This window comes from Terrapene carolina, unplaced genomic scaffold (genome assembly GCF_002925995.2).
Source record: "Terrapene carolina triunguis isolate 2854851 unplaced genomic scaffold, T_m_triunguis-2.0 Scaffold26, whole genome shotgun sequence".
Taxonomy (NCBI): domain Eukaryota; kingdom Metazoa; phylum Chordata; order Testudines; family Emydidae; genus Terrapene; species Terrapene triunguis.
In genome coordinates, this window is record NW_020664377.1 from 3,945,360 (window position 1) to 3,965,359 (window position 20,000).

Below are 20,000 nucleotides of genomic sequence, written 5' to 3' on the forward strand. Positions count from 1 at the left end.
CTCCAATACTTCTGTTAGTCTTAAAGGTGCCACAGGACCCTCTGTTGCTTCTCTCTGTGTTATGTGGGCCACATCCACACAATATATATACTATCTGTCTGGCCCTGAGGATGTCACATGGGCTGCAGCTGTGTGCTGATTGGGCTGCAATTTGAGAACCACTGAGCCAGTCTGACCTTGCATATAACTTCCCCTAAATAATTCCTAGAGCATGTCTTTTAGAAAAAATCCAATCTTGATTTGAAAATGGACAGTAATGGAGAATTGTTCTCATGGTAAATTACTGTCCCTGTTAAAAATGTATGCCTTATTTCCAGTCTGAACATGATATGAGGTGGTCTCAACACACTAGCTACCTAGCAGTTGTCATGCTTTTTGTAGGCATTACAGCAAAGGAGAGTTTGAAGAAATACAACAAAGTAGTTTTGCGAATTTTATAGGGAGCTCCTCCCATGTGTGAGGGGCAGCATGAGAGAAAGAATGAAGGTGCTTCAGGGTGGATAAAAATCTTTTTTTTTTTTTTTAAATCAGTTTTTTTATTTAAATCGGATTTTTTTGATAGTTCTTTTCCTAAAAAGCATTTTATCTAAAGATAGTTTTAATTAAGGTACATTATAGCTCAAAGATATCTCATCATGGAATAGGGATTATAAATTCTAATTCTATAGTATGAGACAATATATTCATGTAATCTTTAAGAAAAGTTTTGTAAATGAGTTCCAATAGTTCATGGATTAGGGACCCAATCTTACGGAGTTCCAGAGGCTTCTGTATAGATTATTTAGGTTATTCTTTCTATCTATCCAATGGGACTCAGTGCTCAGTCTAGAAGATACCATTAGAGATGCTTAGTTTTACAGGTCTCAAACTGTGGATTTGTGTCTCCGGAGATGACATGCTGGTTAACAGCAAAAATGTTTTTAAATAAATCAATAAATAATATATAGAGGTGAGAAATAACAGACCTCAATCCTATTGTCCATCAGCAAATTTGTGCACACCGAGTCAATCCCTTACCTCTCTCTAAAAGTGCAAAGTTTCAGAAAGTTCAATGAATAGAAGGTTGTTGGGGACAGAATAGATCTGGACAAGGAAAAGAAGTCTGGAGATAAATGTGAGACGGGAGGGACAGGCAGTAGAAACAAAAGTGAAACTGTTTGAGCAGCATATTCCAGAAGTCTGAGTGTAGCCTTCATTGATTTGAGATCTACCATACCATTCTCTCACTAGAAGGGAAAACCTATAATGGCAGCAGGCCATAAAAGAGACCCCGTTTCGGAATATTTTAATGAAGTTCCTCTACCTGTGGGTAAGACTTCCATGCATGCAAAATGCAAACAGTGCAACAAAGAAATGCAAGGCCGGGCTTCCCGAATGAAACAACATCATGAGAAGTGTTCCTTCTCAGGAGGAAGCGGCGTTGAAGATGATGAAAGGAACATCACTTTAAAAAATGTATAGTGTGTACCTTCTAAAAATGAAACCTGCATCTATCTCTGAGTTGTGAAGAATATGTATTAAGTTTATAACAACCAACAAGAATGCACTTTTATGTAGAAATCCATGATTAAATCGAGTCTTCCTGACTAGTGATTTTAAATCATGATTTAAATCAAATCCACCCTGAGGTTCTTGTTTGAAAATTTACAAGTCGGCAGTGAAGGCTGGCATTATTGGTAGAATGGCAGTAGAAGTCAAAATCTCAACAGTATAAGAGAGATGGTAGGTAGCATGTGGATAGTTCATGAAGGGCCTTGAAAATGAACACAAGTAGTCTTGTGTCGGAGGCAATGGAGAGAAAGGAGCCAGTTGGGTGCAAAGAGAGGGGTGACAAAGTCAAAGTGATGACAGGAAAATTATCTTTGCAGCAGCCTTTTGAATTAATGTAAGTGGGGCAGGACTGCATTTGTCATGGCCCGGGAAGAGTTGCAGTAGTTGAGACATGAGATGATCGGGGGGCGCTGAATAAGTGTTTTGGCTGGAAGGGCAAAGGCCACCTTAGATGTTCAGCTGGAAGAATCAGCCAGATTTAGACACACTGGACGTAAGAATCTAGCAGGAGGACCATTTCAAAGGTGGGGCCCAGGTTACAGTCCTGCATGACAGAGGTAAAATGGTGATGTTGGCCACAGTGTCTGAGGAGTGTGTGTGGGGATAGATACATAAAACATTTAGAGAGACAAAGAGAGGGGAGAGTTAAAATTTGCAGTGCTTGTATTGTTTGCTTGCTAGCTTTGGTTTTTATTTTTAAATTGAAATTGTAAGAAATAATGGTTTATTAGCATAGATTCATTTCACTTTCATGTAAGAAACTGTAGCTATATAACAGATCCCTTTCCCTATACAGATTGTGGACCAGAATTTTCATTTGCATAAGCAGGCCCATAGCCTCAGAAGAGAAATCCTGATACTAATTTTTTTTTTCACAAATTGCTAATAAAATGGACAAAAGGATATCCAGGAGATCCACAGTAAAATTAAGGATACTCTTTTATCAAAAAATAAAAACAGGAGAAAAAGTAAATCTACTAAGATTAGAATTTTCCATTCCTTTTCCTATTACAGCCCTTTCCTAGGCTCATCCCTCCGCAGGCTGGGTTCTTGGGTAGGGTTGCCAATCCTCCAGGATTGGCCTGCAGTCTCCAGGAAATAAAGATTAATTTTTAATTAAAGATTATCATGTGATGAAATCTCCAGGAATACATCCAACCAAAATTGGCAACCCTATTCTTGGGTTCTACAGGATTTTGTCCCACTCTTGTACAGAGCAATGCCTTCCAGGGCTTTTTCTCTGGAGTCCCAGTTCCAAACTTCCAAATCCTTCTTTCCTTTGTATCAGGATGTTTCTGCGCCACCTTTTCTGTTGGCAGATAAGGGAATCCACGCCCTTAATCTCCTCTGGGTTCCAGTTCAGAACCCTAGGAGAAGCAGCCAAGGTCTACTCCATCAGACTCTTGCTGCTGCCTCTCTGGTCTCTTTTCTACTGGACTTTCTTTCAGGCCATTTCCCACAGGCCCCCTTGGGCTTACAGTACATCTGCCTCTCTAAGCCCTTCACTCTCTAGCAACCAGAAAGGGATTGTAGAGGTCTTCCCCTCTCCCTTCAGCTTCCTTCTCATCTGGGCTTCCTCCCTTCATAAACTACCCAGCTCCTCCCACAGCTGGGATTCATCCTTAATTGGATCTGGCCCATGATGCAGATACAACCAGGTGTGTTAATTGGACTCTCATCCCCACATTAACCCTTCCACTACCAATGTGGAGTAGATGTCCCTCACAGTGGTATGTAATAGATTTTTTGTTTAAAAAAAAAGGGGGGGGGTGGGGGAGAGTAAATATTATCACCACTTCCCTACTCCAATATGTTAAGCAGCACTTTTGAGAATTTGGCTTTTGTGACTTGTAACTTCTTTTGTAGGCTGGATGCATCACACCGTGGATCAGCTAGGAGACAAAGCAACCAAGGAAAGCTATGCTATTCAGTATCTTCAGAAGTCCCTCGAGGCAGACCCTAACTCTGGCCAGTCCTGGTATTTCCTTGGAAGGTGAGAGAACTGGTGGTATAGCAACTGTATTTAAGGCTGTGTCATGTTTTTTAATAAAGCTTGTTTTGAGAGACTGTGGTTGAATTGAAAATATTCTCTACAGTGTGAGAGCTATCATGAAAATGTCAGTTTGGGAGTAATCTTCCTTTAAAATAAATAACATCACATATCCTTAACTTGAACAAATGGGAAAAATTATGAAACTGCTGAAGTCCAACTTTGTTATTTTGAGGGAAAATATGCTATCTTGGAAAGATATTTAAGTGAAAGTGCCTGTGCAATAAATGTTTTCATTAGAAATTTATACATAATTAAATAAGCAGGCAGAAAATATTCTGTACACGTGTGCGAAAGTGTACATGATTCCTTTTATGCCTTGAATGCAAATGCCTCAGATGTTGTCATCTATTCTCCTCTGTCTAAATTGCCTGCAAAAATACTTGCATTTTTCTTTGCATACTTCCACATTCTCTCACTTTTCTGTCTTTAATGTTGTTCTCCCTTTCCACATACATGTGCTGTTGTACAAAAATCTTTAAAGTTTTTTCTGTACTGTATATATTATAGAAAAACAAACTATATTATATGTAAACTTTAGACTGGAATAGCTCCGATGTAGCCATTCTGACTTCCAAGATAAGTGGTCCATACTTTAATAATAAACAACTCTTGGCCTTGTAAGCTTTTTTTTTTTTTTTTTTTTTTTTTTTTTTTTGGTCTTGTAAGTTATTTTTTTGTCTTGTACGTTATTTTTTGTTGTTGTTCTCTGTGGTAAATGCTGTGCATTTTATGCCCCTTCTTGTTTTTAAAAAAGATAGAAAAGTTAGGAAACTCATCACTAGTTAACAGTAACCCAGCAATATTCATGCTTTTAATATGTCTTCTGTAGGCCGCAATCTCTTGTGGGTGACTTGATTACACACTCTTGAGTTAGATCCCTTCCATCCAGTCAAAGAAACTGTTACCCATATTATGGGGAAGATAAACAAATTTAGTGCTTTAACTAAAATAAAATTCTTCAACTTTGATTTTCCTAGATTTTCTAGTTGTGTGTAAATTATGTTTGAACATTCTTTCCTTTTGTTATATTTGAATTATTTTGATGCACTTATTTTAAGTTTTGGTGGGAGTTGAATTTTACTATCATGACACTGATAGGATCCTTAAAATATCTGAGAAACCGATTTTAACACAGATGCTGGGACTTAGTTTCATTACCTTTAAGTCTAACTTATTCTTATCTTTTGAAACTTTTTTACTTAATCCTGGTGAATATTCATAAGTGAAGTAAAATACTAGTGGTGTTTTACTAGATTCCTTTCCTACTGTAGCTAATATAATGTAAAAGAAGAACCTCTGGGTTTTTTTCCTGCTTAAAGGTTGATAATTTTTGCCTTTATTTTGCTCATATATGTCTCTCTATTTTTTACAAGAATAAATTTTCAATTATTTTTTGTGTATTCTGAAGACTTTTAGTTCTTATGCAAACAGGGAAGATAATTGCAGGCAATATGGGCAAAACCAAAGAAAATATGTTTCTACTTAAAAAGTTTCAGTATCTTATTTTCTTTCAGATTATGATGGGAGCAGTCATTTTTCCTTGTAGCATAATTGTAACTCACTCTTCTTTGTATTCTAGTGTTTCTGCTTACCATGTCATACTGCTTTTGAAAATTTATTTACTAAAATATTCACTGTATTTGTAGTGTCACTATATGAGTTGTCATAAATTCTCTTCTCTAGTATTTCAACTTCCATGCCACCAAGATTTAATTTTTTTAAATGCACACAAGTTCACTATTTGGGAATAGGCAGTTTAATTCTTCCCATGTTGCAATCTGTATGTAAATATTTTCCCTTTTGCTCAATGAAATACCACAGGTGAAATGTGTACATTTCCAGAATGCAATATTAATTCTGGACATTAGTATAATGTAGCATGTATTAGAATTTAAAGCAAGTTAAACTTTGCATAGCTGATGCTGAGGGATTAGTGTATTTTACAAATAAATTAGTAATAATGATTCAGAAGTTTACATTCAATGTCATTTTGTGTCAAACTTACAGAAAGGGTAGTTATTTTGGATTAATGTGTATGTATTTGTATTTGCATGAATTTACTAGAACTAGTCCACTCTTGGCAAATCATTCTCCATAATCACTTTAAATATTACCACAGTTCTTTCTCTCTTCTCCCAGGTGCTATTCAAGTATTGGGAAAGTTCAGGATGCCTTTATATCTTATAGGCAATCTATTGATAAATCAGAAGCAAGTGCAGATACATGGTGTTCTATAGGGTAAGAATGATGCAGGGAAAAGCAGTACTATAATTGAATTTTAATGTATTTAAACAAGGACCAGCTTTTTTAACACAGTTATGTTCTCAGTAGATCATAAAGCTCCTAATTGGTAGCTAATATATTAATGTTCTGTCAACCATGCTATAAATATCTTGAAGTTAAAGAAATATGTAGGTATTTGCTCTCTTAAATTTTAGGTTGCAATATGGGTTGTACTTTATATTTTAACTTGTCATCTTAAGGTATAAAAATGTATTATTCATGGTTGTCACGGTGAATTATGTAATGGTGTGTTCCACTTGAAATACAAAAGTTTTTCTTCACTATGTGAGAAATACTGAGTTTAGTGGGGAGGTATATGACTTGTTTGTATTCAGACTTTATTAATTTTGAACTTTACCAATCTTTTTATTCAGTGTGCTATATCAACAGCAAAATCAGCCTATGGATGCTTTACAAGCCTATATCTGTGCTGTACAGTTGGACCATGGCCATGCTGCAGCCTGGATGGACTTAGGCACACTCTATGAGTCCTGCAACCAGCCTCAGGATGCCATTAAATGCTACTTAAACGCAACTAGGAGCAAAAATTGTAGTAATACCTCTGCACTTGCAGCACGGATAAAATATTTACAGGTAAAACTTTAAAGCTTTAAGGAAGGGAAATATTTTACCAGGTACACAACAGGCGGGGAGGGGAAAAATAACATACCAGTTAATGTGTAATTGTTTCATGGTGTGTATAACCTGTTTCCATATTTATTGTAAACATATCATAGCTTGTAATATTGTTTTATTCTCCATTTTTAAGTGGGACTCAATCCCTGTAATTAATGCTGTTTTGCACATTACTCAGTTGATGCATATTGGTTTACATCACTTTTTTTTTTCTATGTACTGTCTACATTTTTAAGTTGTCATAGCATTTAGAGAGAGAGAACACACACACACTATCTTTCACTCTTGCTTGCAATTTCAGAAGAAAAGAGTTACGAGACCTCTGAAACCAGAGCTCAACTTTATTCTGATTCTCACAAAGGTTTATATTCTGGTTACCCTCTTTATACTTAGCACCTTTCTAAAACCCCAGACTTTAAATCTATTCTCTCTTTAAGACGTAATTAGCTACAGCATTTAGGAAGATTTCGTGGACTTGCTCTTAATAAAGTAGGCTTGTGTTAAATTTGCTTTTTACATAATTTTTCCTAGGCTCAGTTGTGTAACCTTCCACAAGGTAGTCTACAGAATAAAACTAAATTACTTCCTAGTATTGAGGAGGCATGGAGCCTACCAATCCCCGCAGAGCTTACCTCCAGGCAGGGTGCCATGAACACAGCACAGCAGGTGAGAAGTTGGGTTATGTTCTGCAGGTGCCCAGCTTTAAGGGTTCTTTACAATCTGTAGTAGTCAAGCTTATTTTACGGAGTGCAGGGCTGGCTTTCATTAATAAAAAGCCTTTGATTTATTTGCAAAGGGATTTAGATCAAGAAAAGACTCCCTATAATGTGGGAGAAATATGTGGGTACCAATTTAGAACCTTTGTGGATTTTCATGATTTTGAGAGATTTCATCTTAAGTAGAAATGCTACAGTGGTTGTTTTTTAAAAGAATAATCCCAAGAAAGGTACACATTCCTCCATTGATGACCATATGGAAACTGATTTTCAGTAACTGAGTCAGCTTCAGTATATCCACACAGCCCTTTTAAGATATGCAGATCGTAAAAGTGTGTAGCTTAATTGAAAGAATTAAGAATATATAGAACCATATTTTTGTCTTCCTTCTGTGATTCGTAGGCTTGTAAACCTCATCATCCAAATACTGAACCTGTACTAGGCCTCACTCAAACACCAATTTCACAGCAATCCTTGCCACTACACATGATTCCTTCTAGCCAAGTAGATGACCTGTCCAGTCCTGCCAAGAGGAAAAGAACATCTAGTCCAACAAAGGTATATATTCTGGTGAACTAAAGAGCCCAAACCAAAATTATACAGAAATATGCATAGAAATTGTGCAGTGTACACAGCACTTGTACTTTAATTGTAATCCTTTGGCATCAAGGTGGGGAATGTTTTAGAAGTTCATGTGTTGAGGTTAGTGCATTTTTCAGCAGTGTATTTAATTAGGAGATTACAATTGAGATAGTAAGTACCTAAGTGCAATACACATTAGTGACACTATATATAGAAGTAATTATCCTAATCTCAGAATATAATCATAGTATTGTAATAGAGAAGGAAATGACCATGTTGTTCTGTCTATTGCCTTTGCCTCTATCTAAAATTCAGGATGTTACTTTTTCAAGAGGTAGTGACTTAATTTGATTCCTTGTCATTATGGTATTAGATGATATATTTAATATCATTTACTTTTTTCTCATTGTTCCGATACTATATAAGTTGAAGCAAAATGAGATAAAGTATATTTTGGTATACTTGTTATATGCTGTATTATTATTATTAAACCTGTGATTAGTCCTTTCATCAAGAAGTTAATATCTAGCTTTTGTAAAACTAATATTTGCTCTTTTGATAGTCATATATTTTAATTTAATGTTTTTCTCAGAATACTTCAGATGCTTGGAGCAGTGGCCATACGGTGTCACATCCTCCGGTACAGCAACAAATTCATTCTTGGTGCTTGACACCACAGAAATTACAGGTAAGTGTGTTAAAGAAAACCCTGAGCAGTTTTGAGACTTTGTTTTCTTATCAGAAATATATCTGAAATGGACTCAAAGAAACTTTTCAGATTTTAACTTCTGAATCGAATGTGAAATATTCAGTATACTTTGCTATAATGCTTATTGTTTGATACAAGTAGTTTTCATATTTATAGCTTCCCTGTGGTATGTGTGAAATCAAGCGTAAAATGAGAAACAAACAAAACCTGAGTTCCAGGTTAGTGACATAACACAAGTTGAATATTTTAATTACATAAGCACTATAATAAATTTGTAAGGTGGACAGATAAAAGTAAATATTTTTTCTTGTTGTAACATTTTTTAACTTAATGTCTGAAGTAGTCATACTGTTGGATGTCAGATGAATAATACTTATGACTCGTGCTGCCTAAGATTTACAGGTGCTGCACAACTACTGTACCCCTCCCAATATCCATGTGAGATAACTTCTTGTGTCCTTATTTGGCAAACTGATAAGTGAAGGACTTAAGATTTTTGCACAAATTATCACTAATAATGGAGAGAGTTGAAATTCAACTCTGGTGTTCATGGATTTCAGACCACATGGCTTCTACAGTTGAAGTGCTGGACTTTATTTTTGAGTCCTTGACTCAAATATAGTTTGTTTTGTTACAATAGTTTGAGTTTATTCTTCAGCTCACTGGCATAGGTTGCAGTGTACCACACCAAGCAGCAGCAGCAGCAAAAGAATGCACATTTTGAAAATCATACCTGGGCAGAAGTCGTCACCATATATATCACAAATATTGACTAAATGCAAGGACATTAATAGAAAAATATTTGCTCTGAGGAGGGGAAATACTGAAACTGTGGTATACTGCCCAAAGGCTGTGGGCATTGAGCACAGTTGAGAAATATTTTTTGTACCTGAAAGACAGTCCCTTACTTATTGCCTCCTTAGCCATCAGCATTGTTTTATTATACTGCTTTATTTTTTTCACCTGTTTGTCTCTCCTGCCTTTGTTCAACCTTTATAACTTCTCTCCGCTTTCTCCCATCTCTCCTACTTTTCTCTTCCCTTTCAGGCCTCACTAGCATTTTGTCTTTTTTCACTTTGTTTCCTTCTCTTTAAGGGAAAGTGTCATTACCTTCTTCATCCTATGTATGGAATAAAGGATTTGTTAACATTCATTTAATACGGTTTCATTATCCATGAATGACAAAGCCAGAAATGAGTTATGAAGGGCATCTCATATGAAAGTGAATAAAACCTTCATTCCATGTCTGTCTTTGTATTCTGTATATGTAATACAATTTACAGAGAAGGCATTTTAGAAATGTCTTTGTTTAAAAAAAATGTTGGTGTTATTTTTTTACATCCTTCCACCTATAAAACTAGTTTTCTTTAGTACCACGAGCTCACCTGTGCATGGAGAAAAAATAATAAATATAAGAAATCCTTTTGAAATAAAACACCTAAATTGTTTTCTGTTGGTGTTCAAGCTCCTAAAATAGCTCTACTCATAAGGTTTATGGTATAGGACAAGGAAGATCCCTGATATTTGTATGGTATAAAACTTTCATTGTGATCCCTGATGAACAGAAGATATCAGACCATAAACCTGATACTAGTCCAGGAATTAATGCTGCTTTTTCTTCACCTTAGAACAGTTTTGGGGGTGGGAGGATTGGGAGGTAAGCAAGCATTTCTCTTATTTGTTGGGGGTTTTTTGTTCTTTTTTAAAATAGTGACAGTTTGAAACTACTTAGAGGTTTAGGAGTGTACTTAGTCCAAATAGAAATAAATACATTGATCTCTGAATATTTGCATTGTTGTTTGTATCATGCTTTAGCTTTATTAGCAATAGTTAAACAGAATCATACACAAACTGATACAGCTACAAAAGGATATACATGAAAAATCTATAAACTTGATACCAACCTATTACATATACTCAAAAGAACAGAATAGTGAATCAGCTAGTTAATGACTTACCTTTTTAACTTTAGCTTCTTGTTGTTTGGAAAAATTAGTTCATGATATGTAATGGCTCAATACTTAAGAACAATTAAAGAAAATAGTGTCTGTAATGTCCAATTCTCCTTTGAGTGATTTGCTCATATACATTCCGTTGTAAGTGTATGCGCCCAATGCACTTGAGTCAGAGGCCTTTGCTGGCAGCAGTAGCAGTCAGTGTATGTGCCCCTGCTATCCTCGCACGCAGAGCCAACAGTATAAAAGGGTGTGGTGTGCACTTCCCTCTCAGTTTCTTCTTACAACCCACAGTGAGAGTTAGAGCTCTCCATTGCTCTTCAGCTTCACTTAGCCAGCCTTTAGAAAATAAGAATTTCTCTTATTTGTATGTGATAGCCACAAAAGCTGTCTAATTTGCTTGTACAAGGGACATGTAAGGAACAAACGTACTCTTTATACCTCATTTCTGATGAGGCCAAAGAAGCAGAGGTATTTCCGCCCTCGTGTATGTCTCATGGAAAAGGCAATGCATCCCTCTTCAGCCTGAGTGGGTGGACTGCTCTTCCACAAGGAAAGTCCTTACGACTGCCCCAGCTTCCAAGTCCAAATCAACACTGCTCATTGTCCTCTCCCTCAGTGTCCTTGATGTGTACAAAATCATCTTTGTTCTCTGAGACTGAGAGATTGTCTAAGTCTCATTCTTCACGCCACAAGAAATCTGCTAAAACGTTCTTGAGTGCTGAGTCGAGGTCTGGTCGCAGGCACCATCTGATGCAGCACCATCGACTCCAGCTCCAACAGGGCTGTTGAGACCAGTGCCTTCACCATTGCCAGACAGATCTTTGACCCTGGCACCATCAGATCTACTATCACCAACAATGGCAATGGAATACTTGCCTCTGATTTTGGTGCTGTCAGCATTGCAGGCCTTCTTTGAGGTGAAGGACCTTTTGAGTCTCCCACTGCTGGGTTTTCCTTCACGATATTGCCTGGCATCAATCACATTAACCTCAACCAGGTTGGCACCATCAGCAGCATATACTACCACAACACCAGCATCTCCACTTTTATCGTCCATGCAGACTTCAACATTGGCTCTGCCAGCGTAGTTAACGTCAACCCACCTTTCTGCCTTCCAGCCATGTCACCCACTTCCACTGGCTCCGTTGGATACATAGTTGATATTGATACTTTTAGGGAAGCACCATGTATATGTCTACTGTAACTGCTTCTCTATCACCGAGGAGAGCTATCTCTCTTCCTCTCAGAATCTGACCATAATAGATCTGTACCTCATTCGAGGTCTTTTCAGGTCTCCATACAGGTCATGCTCTAGGGACATCCATACCACGTATCAAGAACACTGTTCTTACTAGGATGCCCCTATATGGTGTCCACCACTATGGGCGGTACAAAGACTGGAATACTCCTGTTGGCCTTATTGGGTAACTTTGGCTGCTCCAAGAGCATCTAGGCCCCCTTCAGAGACTCAGTCTTGCGAACCCCCTCCTAAAAATGAATATTTCCAGGGATTTTTTCCTTTACCTGAGTATAAATTATAAAAGCAGTGATCTTGGAAATATAAAATTTGTTTTTATGACATGCTTATTATACACTATTAATAATTATTATTTATCATTATGAAAATGGCAACACTCTTCCAAGATCTCACTTTTGTAGCTTGTATCACTTTGAATAAGCTTGTTATAAGACAAGGCTCCTATGTTTCATCAAGGAGTATCAGATGTGAAACAGCATGAAGGTATTTAAGAAGCCAACTCAAAGACTTCTTCCTACACAAGCATTCGGGTCTTGAGCAGTCCAGGCAAACAACGCACGTTACAACAAAGCTTAAACGTGTTCTTCATAATAATTTTAAAAACAATACTAGCTGCCTATTTAATTTTAAAAACAGCAAAAAATATCCACTTCCCTTTCTATTTCTTATGAGGAGTCTTGACGTTTAAATCTCTTCAGTGTGATAAATATGCTTGCTTTGATCTCCTTAGCTCTTGGAAGTCCAGGGGCTCCAGGCTGCTGGCCCCGTGCTGCCCAGAGTCACTAGGGACAGCTCTGTCCACCATTAGGGATTTTTTCCCCAAGAACCCCCTGTAACATTTTGCGAACCCCCATGGGTTCACGAACCCCAGTTTGGGAACCACTGGTCTAGGAGGATGTTTCCTTCTCCAATATCAGTGGCTACTTAGGGAAGATCCTCCTGCAGTCTCTAACTTCTCATTTGTTGGTGCCACAGAGAAGGAGGCGGCAAGGGAGGAACCACTAGATACCAGTTTCCCCCTCCAATCATCCCCATTTTTCTTCCTCTTCCCCAGATGAGGCCATCATTCCAGATCTGGCATCAACTCCCCTTGAGGACTTTAAAATATTTCTGGACGTCATGAGGAGGAAGGCCACATCTCTATAGGAGTGCACATGGAATCTGTGCAAGACAATCCATGCTAACTATTAGATTCCTTGCAAACTCGTGCTTTGTAAAGCTTTGCTCTTCTCATTAATGAAGGCTGTCTGGAACCTGTGGAGATCATCTGGCAGACGCCAAGCACTACCCCACTCACTGCCAAATGGGTGCACAGGTGTTACCAGGTTCCCCAGCAGGAATTTGATTTATTTCTGTATTCACCCCATCCCAAACTCTCTCGTGGTCACAGTGGCCAATGAGCATTTGAGGTGGTCTCACCCTAAGGCTACCCCAAAAGATTAGTATAGGAGACTAGACTTACGTAGCAGAAAGGCCTATACCATTGTGACTGTACAAACAAGGATTTCAAATTCAGGCATTGTTGTCTAAATAAACCTTTTTAATTGGTCAGCAATTTCGGGGGTTGCAAACAAATTCCCTGGAGAATACAAGGAACGGTTCTTGGACGTAGTTTCCAAATGACACTTCACTTCCCAGTTATCGATCCAAGCACCTGTCGACACATACGACACTTTTCCATGTTTACAGATAGAAATACAGAATATAAAACCTACTACTTGAAGGATCCAAACTGTTTTTTCAAAAGACCGATGATGCTATGTGTGCATTAAAAGACTCCCATCCAATCTTTCATTTGCTGCATGTCTGCCTCCCAGTAAAAAAAGAGGAAACAGTTCAAACCTCAGACACAGTATAGAGCATTTTACTAGACAAGATCTCAGGATGTCTCTAGAAGGAGATCTGAGCCTGTCTGCAGTCGTCATTCAGCATTGTCTGCAGCAAGCCTTTCTCACCCGACCTCATCGGCTTCAAACCAGTCATTTTGACATTTCGATCGAGGACAGAGCACCAACCATATGTCCTATTCCACCATTTTGAAAGTGCCTATCTCTCTTTTACAGTGCATGGACAGAGATTACATCGGTTATGTGGGAGCTCAGCTCAGTAAAGGAGGGATATGTTGTCAAGTTCACCTCCCTGCCTTTCCCCAACCTACCTTCCCTGTCCCTTTTCAGGGCCCATTTCATAAAACTGTTTTACTTCAGGAAGTCAGTCTTTTTTGGAATTGGAAGTGAAGAAAATTGAATTCAGGATGGTCACCTTTGTATCTGTTATCCTTTCTTCAGGAATTTGAGGCTGGTATGCCGCTCTCGATTTGCAGGATGCTTGCTTTAACGTGGCAATATGCCTTGCCCACACAAAGCACCTTCGATTCATGCCAGACAACAAGCCTTCCCAGTACACTGTGCTAGCCTTCAGTCTGTGTTTGACTCTAGGGGTTCATCAAGTGTATGACAGAGGGAGTGGCCCATCTGCACAGGTTAGGTGTTCAAATATTTCCCTACCTAGGCAGTTGGTTAGTTCAGGAAATGTCAAGAGGCCACATCGAAAGCAACATTCTTGTCGTCAGACTTCTGTTCTCTCGTCTAGTCCTAAAACTGAATATAGACAAAAAAAAATTACAATCTATGAAACAAATACATTTCAGAGGAGCAGGTGTCTACACCATAATTGCCATGTTTTATCTCCCAAAGGACCGGTTTTAGTCCATAGCATGTCTATCTGTAATCCTCAAGTCCAACCCAAAGACAACAGTCCATGCCTACAACTATTGGGGCTCATGACCTCATGCACCCGTGTGACTCAACGTGTCAGACTTCACCGTACTGCAAGCCTGGCTTCACTCGATGTATCATCTGAGCAGATGTTCACTGGGCAAGTTGATTTTTGGACCTTCATGAGCGCTCTGGTTTGGATTGGACCCTCAAACCGTATGCTGCCACCAATGGTTGGGGGGACACATCTGGGTCAACTTCAGGCTCAAGCACTTTGGACACCTTGAGGGGTTTCACTCCATATAAATGTTAGAGTTTCAAGCTATTCATCAGGACTGTGAGATGTTCATTACCACCAGCAGAGGTCAAGTGGTTCAAGTTCTTAGCAACCCCACCATTGCTATGTTTCATATGACCAAGTAGGGAGGTGCAAGATCATCTCAGCTGCGCCACATGTGGAACTTCTGTATAAAGAACAATATCTTGCTAAAAGCCTTTTGACTTCCAGGAGTGAGGAACGCTGTTGTGGATTCCCTCAGTAGAAACCATAGACCATCGCTAGTGGATAGTAAGAAAGGACATTCTGCAGCCCATCTTCCATCAGTAGGGATACCTGATGATAGAACTCTTTGCAGCCAACCTGAACAACCAATGGAAGAGGCTCTGTTTCAGGGCAGGTCACAGCCCAGGTTCCATGACAGATATGTTTCTTCTTCCCTGGTCAAGCCATCTGCTGTACGCATCCCCTCCAGTTCCTCTGAATCCAAGAGTGATCAGGAAACTAAAATTAGACAAGCCAACCTTAATCCTCATAGCACCCCCCTGGCCAACGCAGTATTGATACACAGACTTAAATTGATTCAGCCACTCATATCTAGCCACTCTACCCCAGTCAAGGATCTTTTGTCTCAAAACCAAGGCAGGTCACTACACCTCAACCTAAAAGTTCTCTGCCTCACATCATGGATGATCTCTGCTTGTGCAGTGAGGAGACAGTCTGCTCTGGAGCTGTCTAGGCCATTTTAGTGAGTAGCAGAAAGGATTACGCTAGAGCCATCTATACAGCAAAATGAAAGAGGTTTTCAAACTGGGCAGAATCTTGTAAATTATCACCAAATAGCACAGGGACTAGGCATATGCGAAACTACTTGCTGGACCCTGGTTCCCAGCTTAACTCAAGTTCAGACCCTCCAGTCCTGCAGGGTCCTGGAACCCTGGGTTAGTGCAATTGCAATGTAAACACGGGGGGTGGGGAGAGAATCAGGTTTGAGCACGGGCTCAAGCTCGGGCTTTCATTGCAGTATAGACATACCCTTACAGTCTCTCTCCAAGTAATCCAATGTCCCACTACCTGTAAAGAAAGCTGCTGGTGATTCACCAACAGTGCAATGTATATGAACACAATCACTCTAAGGCGCAAAAAAAAAAAAAAAAAAAAAGGCTTCTTTCTTGAATGGTAACTATTATTCTTCATGATGTGTTGTTCACATACACATTTCACAAGCCTCCCACCTTCTCCTCTGCTTTGGGTATTAAATTCCATTGGTACAAAAGAATGGAGAGGGAGGTGGTCACCACTCCCCTTGGTACCCTTAGAGCAGTGCAAAAGGATAACTAAGGCCCACGCGCCACCTGCTAGTATTGCTGGCAGAAGTGCCAGACTCAAGTGTATTTGGTGCACATACATCTATAATGTAATGTATATGTGCACAACACATCTTGAAGAAGTACAGTTTCTGTACAGGTAAGTAACCAGGTTGGGATTTTTGGCTCTTGTTTTATCCTGTTTGTTTTGAGATATTTCTTTTCCAACAGCCACTTTATTGTCTCATGTCTTCAACAATTATATATTAACATACAACCTAATTAGTTAACTATGGTAGCTATTCATTCTTCATAATATGTCTATGGATTTTCTTAAGAGTTAAAATATGAATACTATGTGCTCAGCAGTTCAGAAACATTTTAGCACTAAAATAAGTGTTTATAGCCTCAGTTATAAAACTGTTCAGTCTTGTAGCTCAGTTATTGTTCTCTAAGGTAAAGATTGTGTATATTTGGCTATTTCCCATTTTAGTGTGAGTTCACACAGAATGATTTTCTTATATAAAATGGATTGAATATTTTGAGATTTGTATCATAGTGCAAGAATAACACACGAGAAAATTACAAAATATGTGTTGTCAAGAGTGGTATACATTTTAAGAATTTTATGAATTTAACATTCTTTCACAGCCAAAACGTACTTTAATCATATCTAACACTTAAGAACTATGTACAGTACTGTTTTATAGCATATACTGAGATAATCAAGTCTTTTTCAGCTTAAGTAGATAAGAGATGCTTTTACAGAGGTTTTAGTATAACAGTGGATTATAAAAAGGGGTTTGGTCCTTTTAGGAGCTTTGGTCTATATTTTCTCAGTTTCAGAAACCTTACTTGTACTGACCATGTTAAGTATTGTTATCAGGAAGCTTTTTAATCAGTTGTAAGTTGATTGATTCTAAATAATGCTGCTGTGTTTTTTTTCCACAGGACTTGGAACAGCTGCGTGCAAACAGAAATCTAAATCCAGCACAGAAACTTATGCTGGAACAGCTGGAGAGTCAGTTTGTCTTGATGCAGCAACACCAGCAGGTGCGAGCAAAAATATTTTTCTAATCTTCAGTACTTGCATCAGTGGTGCATTCTGTTTTCTTTTTGAACCTGAATTATTTGTATTGTACATGTTTTCATGCCCTATTTACCAGTTTACATAACATCTTCTGTTTTCTTTGACGTTTCATTTACTGTGATTGAGGTTTACTGGCTGAAAGACATTTGTTGTTAGCTGTTTTCTATTGTAGGACTACCAGAGATGATGATTAACCAATTTTTTAATTTGTTTTCTGGTCAGCTATTTGACAAAGTTTGAGAAACAGACTAGTTAAGAAATAAGCCTCTCATTCCTGCCTCTTGCTCGCGTCTCTTATTTTTTTGTGTTTGATAATAAAAGCCTCATAGTAACTCCTAATATATATCTATATATATCTTTATGGCTCTCCTAGAAGAAAAGTCTGCCTTCAATAACTATATCTTAAAATTCACTCACCATTTGTGCGCATGTCAGTTCTACCACTCAACACAAACTGGAAGGAACCTCTTTTCTGACCTACAAAAAAAAAGTTGAAAAAAGTTAACATAATTTCAACCAAACTTTACTTGAAACAGTATAGTAAAAATAAATTAACAGTACACAATATTTATATAGGGGAAAAGCTGTGTTATCCTGCACTTTACAAACCGAAAAGCTGTATAAACAGGCATTTCTGATCTTCCTTGAAAGTCTGGTTTATAATCCGATTGGCGTAGGGCCAACAGACTCCCTACCTGGCTCTGCGTGGCTCCCCGGAAGGGGCGACATATCCCAGCTGCTCCTAGGCTGTCATCATCCTGCTCCACCCTGAGCGCTGGCTCCGCAGCTCCCATTGGCCGGGGTTCCCGGCCAATGGGAGATGTGGGGGCGGCGCCTGCGGATGGAGGCAGCATGCAGATCCTCCTAGCTGCGCCTCCGCCTAGGAGCAGCTGGGACATGTTGCCTCTTGTGGGAAGCCACCCGAGGTGAGCGCCGCCCTGATCCAGCACATCGCACCCCCTCCCGTGCCCCAACCCCCTGCCCCAAGCCCCCTCCTGCACCTAAACTCCCTTCCAGAGCCTGCGCCCCACACCCAAACTCACTCCCTCTTAGTTAACTGGATTTTTTCACTTACCGGCACACCCCCCCCCCTTCTCCCAACATGCTGGATAAAAAAAAAGCTTTTGCTGTAGTCTCTTAATCATGTGATTAATTTATTCTTTTGTCTTACTAATTTTTCATTAGATGAGGCAAACAGGAGTTGCACAGGTACGATCTACTGGAATTTCTAATGGGCCAACAACTGACTCATCACTGCCTACAAACTCTGTCTCTGGTCAGCAGCCTCAGGTTGCTTTAACCAGAGTGCCTAATGTCACTCAGCATGGAATCCGTCCGGCTTGCCCTGGGCAGCCTATGGCTAATGGACCCTTTCCAGCAGGCCCAGTTCCCTGCAGCACAGCAAGAACGCTGGGTAGTACAGACACTATTTTGATAGGCAATAATCACATAACAGGAAGTGGAAGTAATGGAAATGTGCCTTACCTGCAGCGAAACGCACTCTCTCTACCTCATAACCGCACAAACCTGACCAGCAGCGCAGAGGAGCCGTGGAAAAACCAACTATCTAACTCCACTCAGGTACAGTTCAGGTTATTAATCCAATAAAGTGAGCAAGTACTGTCCAAATCACTTTTTGACATCTTTCTTTTGTAAAACACATGTTTTCTATTTTCAAAAGTTGATTAAACAGATGCAGATTATAAATCTTACAGCTGATTAAAGGTACCCATTATACTTCATTGTTAAAATAGCAGCTAAATCAGCTTCTTATGGAATATAGGAAATAACCATAAATCAAACAGGGCACTTGATAAACATTTGAACAACTACCTATCCATTCAGAGGTGTTTTCTTTAGTAGATGAATATACTGTGTATTTTATACAGACCACTTCTTTAATCATGAAACATGGTAATTGTGTGTTTGTTTGTTTTTTACATATCATTGTAATAAAAATGTGTATATTTCATGGGTGGTGGGTATAATTGGCCAGGGGAGGCTAAGCCTCCCCAAACAGCCAGGCCATAGCCCCACCCATGCTTTGCCCCTAGGCCCCGCTCCCTCATCCTGCTCTTCCGCTGTGGTTCCGCCCGTGCTGCTCCTCTTCCTGCCTTCACTCCATCTCTCCCCTGAAGCCAGCTGGGGCTCGGGAGCGCTCGGGCAGCTGGCAGGTCAGGGCTCTGGCCAGCTGGCGGCCCGGGACTCGGAGCACCTGGGGCGGATAAGCCGGTGCTCGGGCCAGCTGGCGGGCCAGGGTATGGGCTGGCCGGCAGCCCGGTCTCGGGGTGGCTTGGGCAGGCAGGCCGGGGCTCCTCTGGCTGTGTTAGGGGGCTCGAGGATCCTCTGGCTCCGGCGGGCAAGGGGGGATGGGGTAGGAGTGGGGCCTCAGGTGGAAGGGGCAGAGGGCTAGCCTCCCGAATGTGGGGTTCATGCACCACCCATGAGTAAGCCGAATGTTATACCCATTGTTGAAATTACGTTGTCATCTTATTTTGATCATTCTAAATCATTTTTGTTGAAAGGCCAAAAGAAAACATCAAAAATAATATATTTTACAGAAACAATCTCAATTTAGATTTTGTACCAGTAGATCTCAATCTCCCAACAGAAAGCATGAGGATACAAATGTATAATTATGATTTTAAAGAATTTGTTTTGGGGGACATGGAGGAAAAGCCTACTTTACTTGCAGGCTAACAGTTTATTCACTCTCAACCCCACAAGACTTCCATATTGAAATCAGTAAGCTGTTCTACAGGAAGACTTTCCAGACATGTAATTTTGTTTTACTGGATAGGTGGTATGACCAGTTTCAGGAATACCTAAAACTTTAGAACAGCATTGTAGCGTGGAAACTGCT

General features: G+C 39.5%; 1 protein-coding gene across 8 annotated transcripts in view; it reads left to right on the forward strand.

The window, feature by feature from the left end:
* The window catches only part of LOC113406352 (lysine-specific demethylase 6A), a 283,935-nt gene that overhangs the window by 210,179 nt on the left and 53,756 nt on the right, over positions 1-20,000 (forward strand). For 5 of the 8 annotated variants that reach the window (XM_026650736.1, XM_026650746.1, XM_026650743.1 and 2 more), the window contains 8 exons: positions 3,418-3,544; positions 5,744-5,842; positions 6,262-6,481; positions 7,055-7,189; positions 7,642-7,797; positions 8,414-8,509; positions 16,999-17,100; positions 18,323-18,718. In XM_026650736.1, the coding sequence (XP_026506521.1) occupies positions 3,418-3,544; positions 5,744-5,842; positions 6,262-6,481; positions 7,055-7,189; positions 7,642-7,797; positions 8,414-8,509; positions 16,999-17,100; positions 18,323-18,718 (1,331 nt within the window). The remainder of the gene's footprint in view (positions 1-3,417; positions 3,545-5,743; positions 5,843-6,261; positions 6,482-7,054; positions 7,190-7,641; positions 7,798-8,413; positions 8,510-16,998; positions 17,101-18,322; positions 18,719-20,000) is intronic. The other 3 variants (XM_026650739.1, XM_026650749.1, XM_026650756.1) reach the window with 1 other exon arrangement.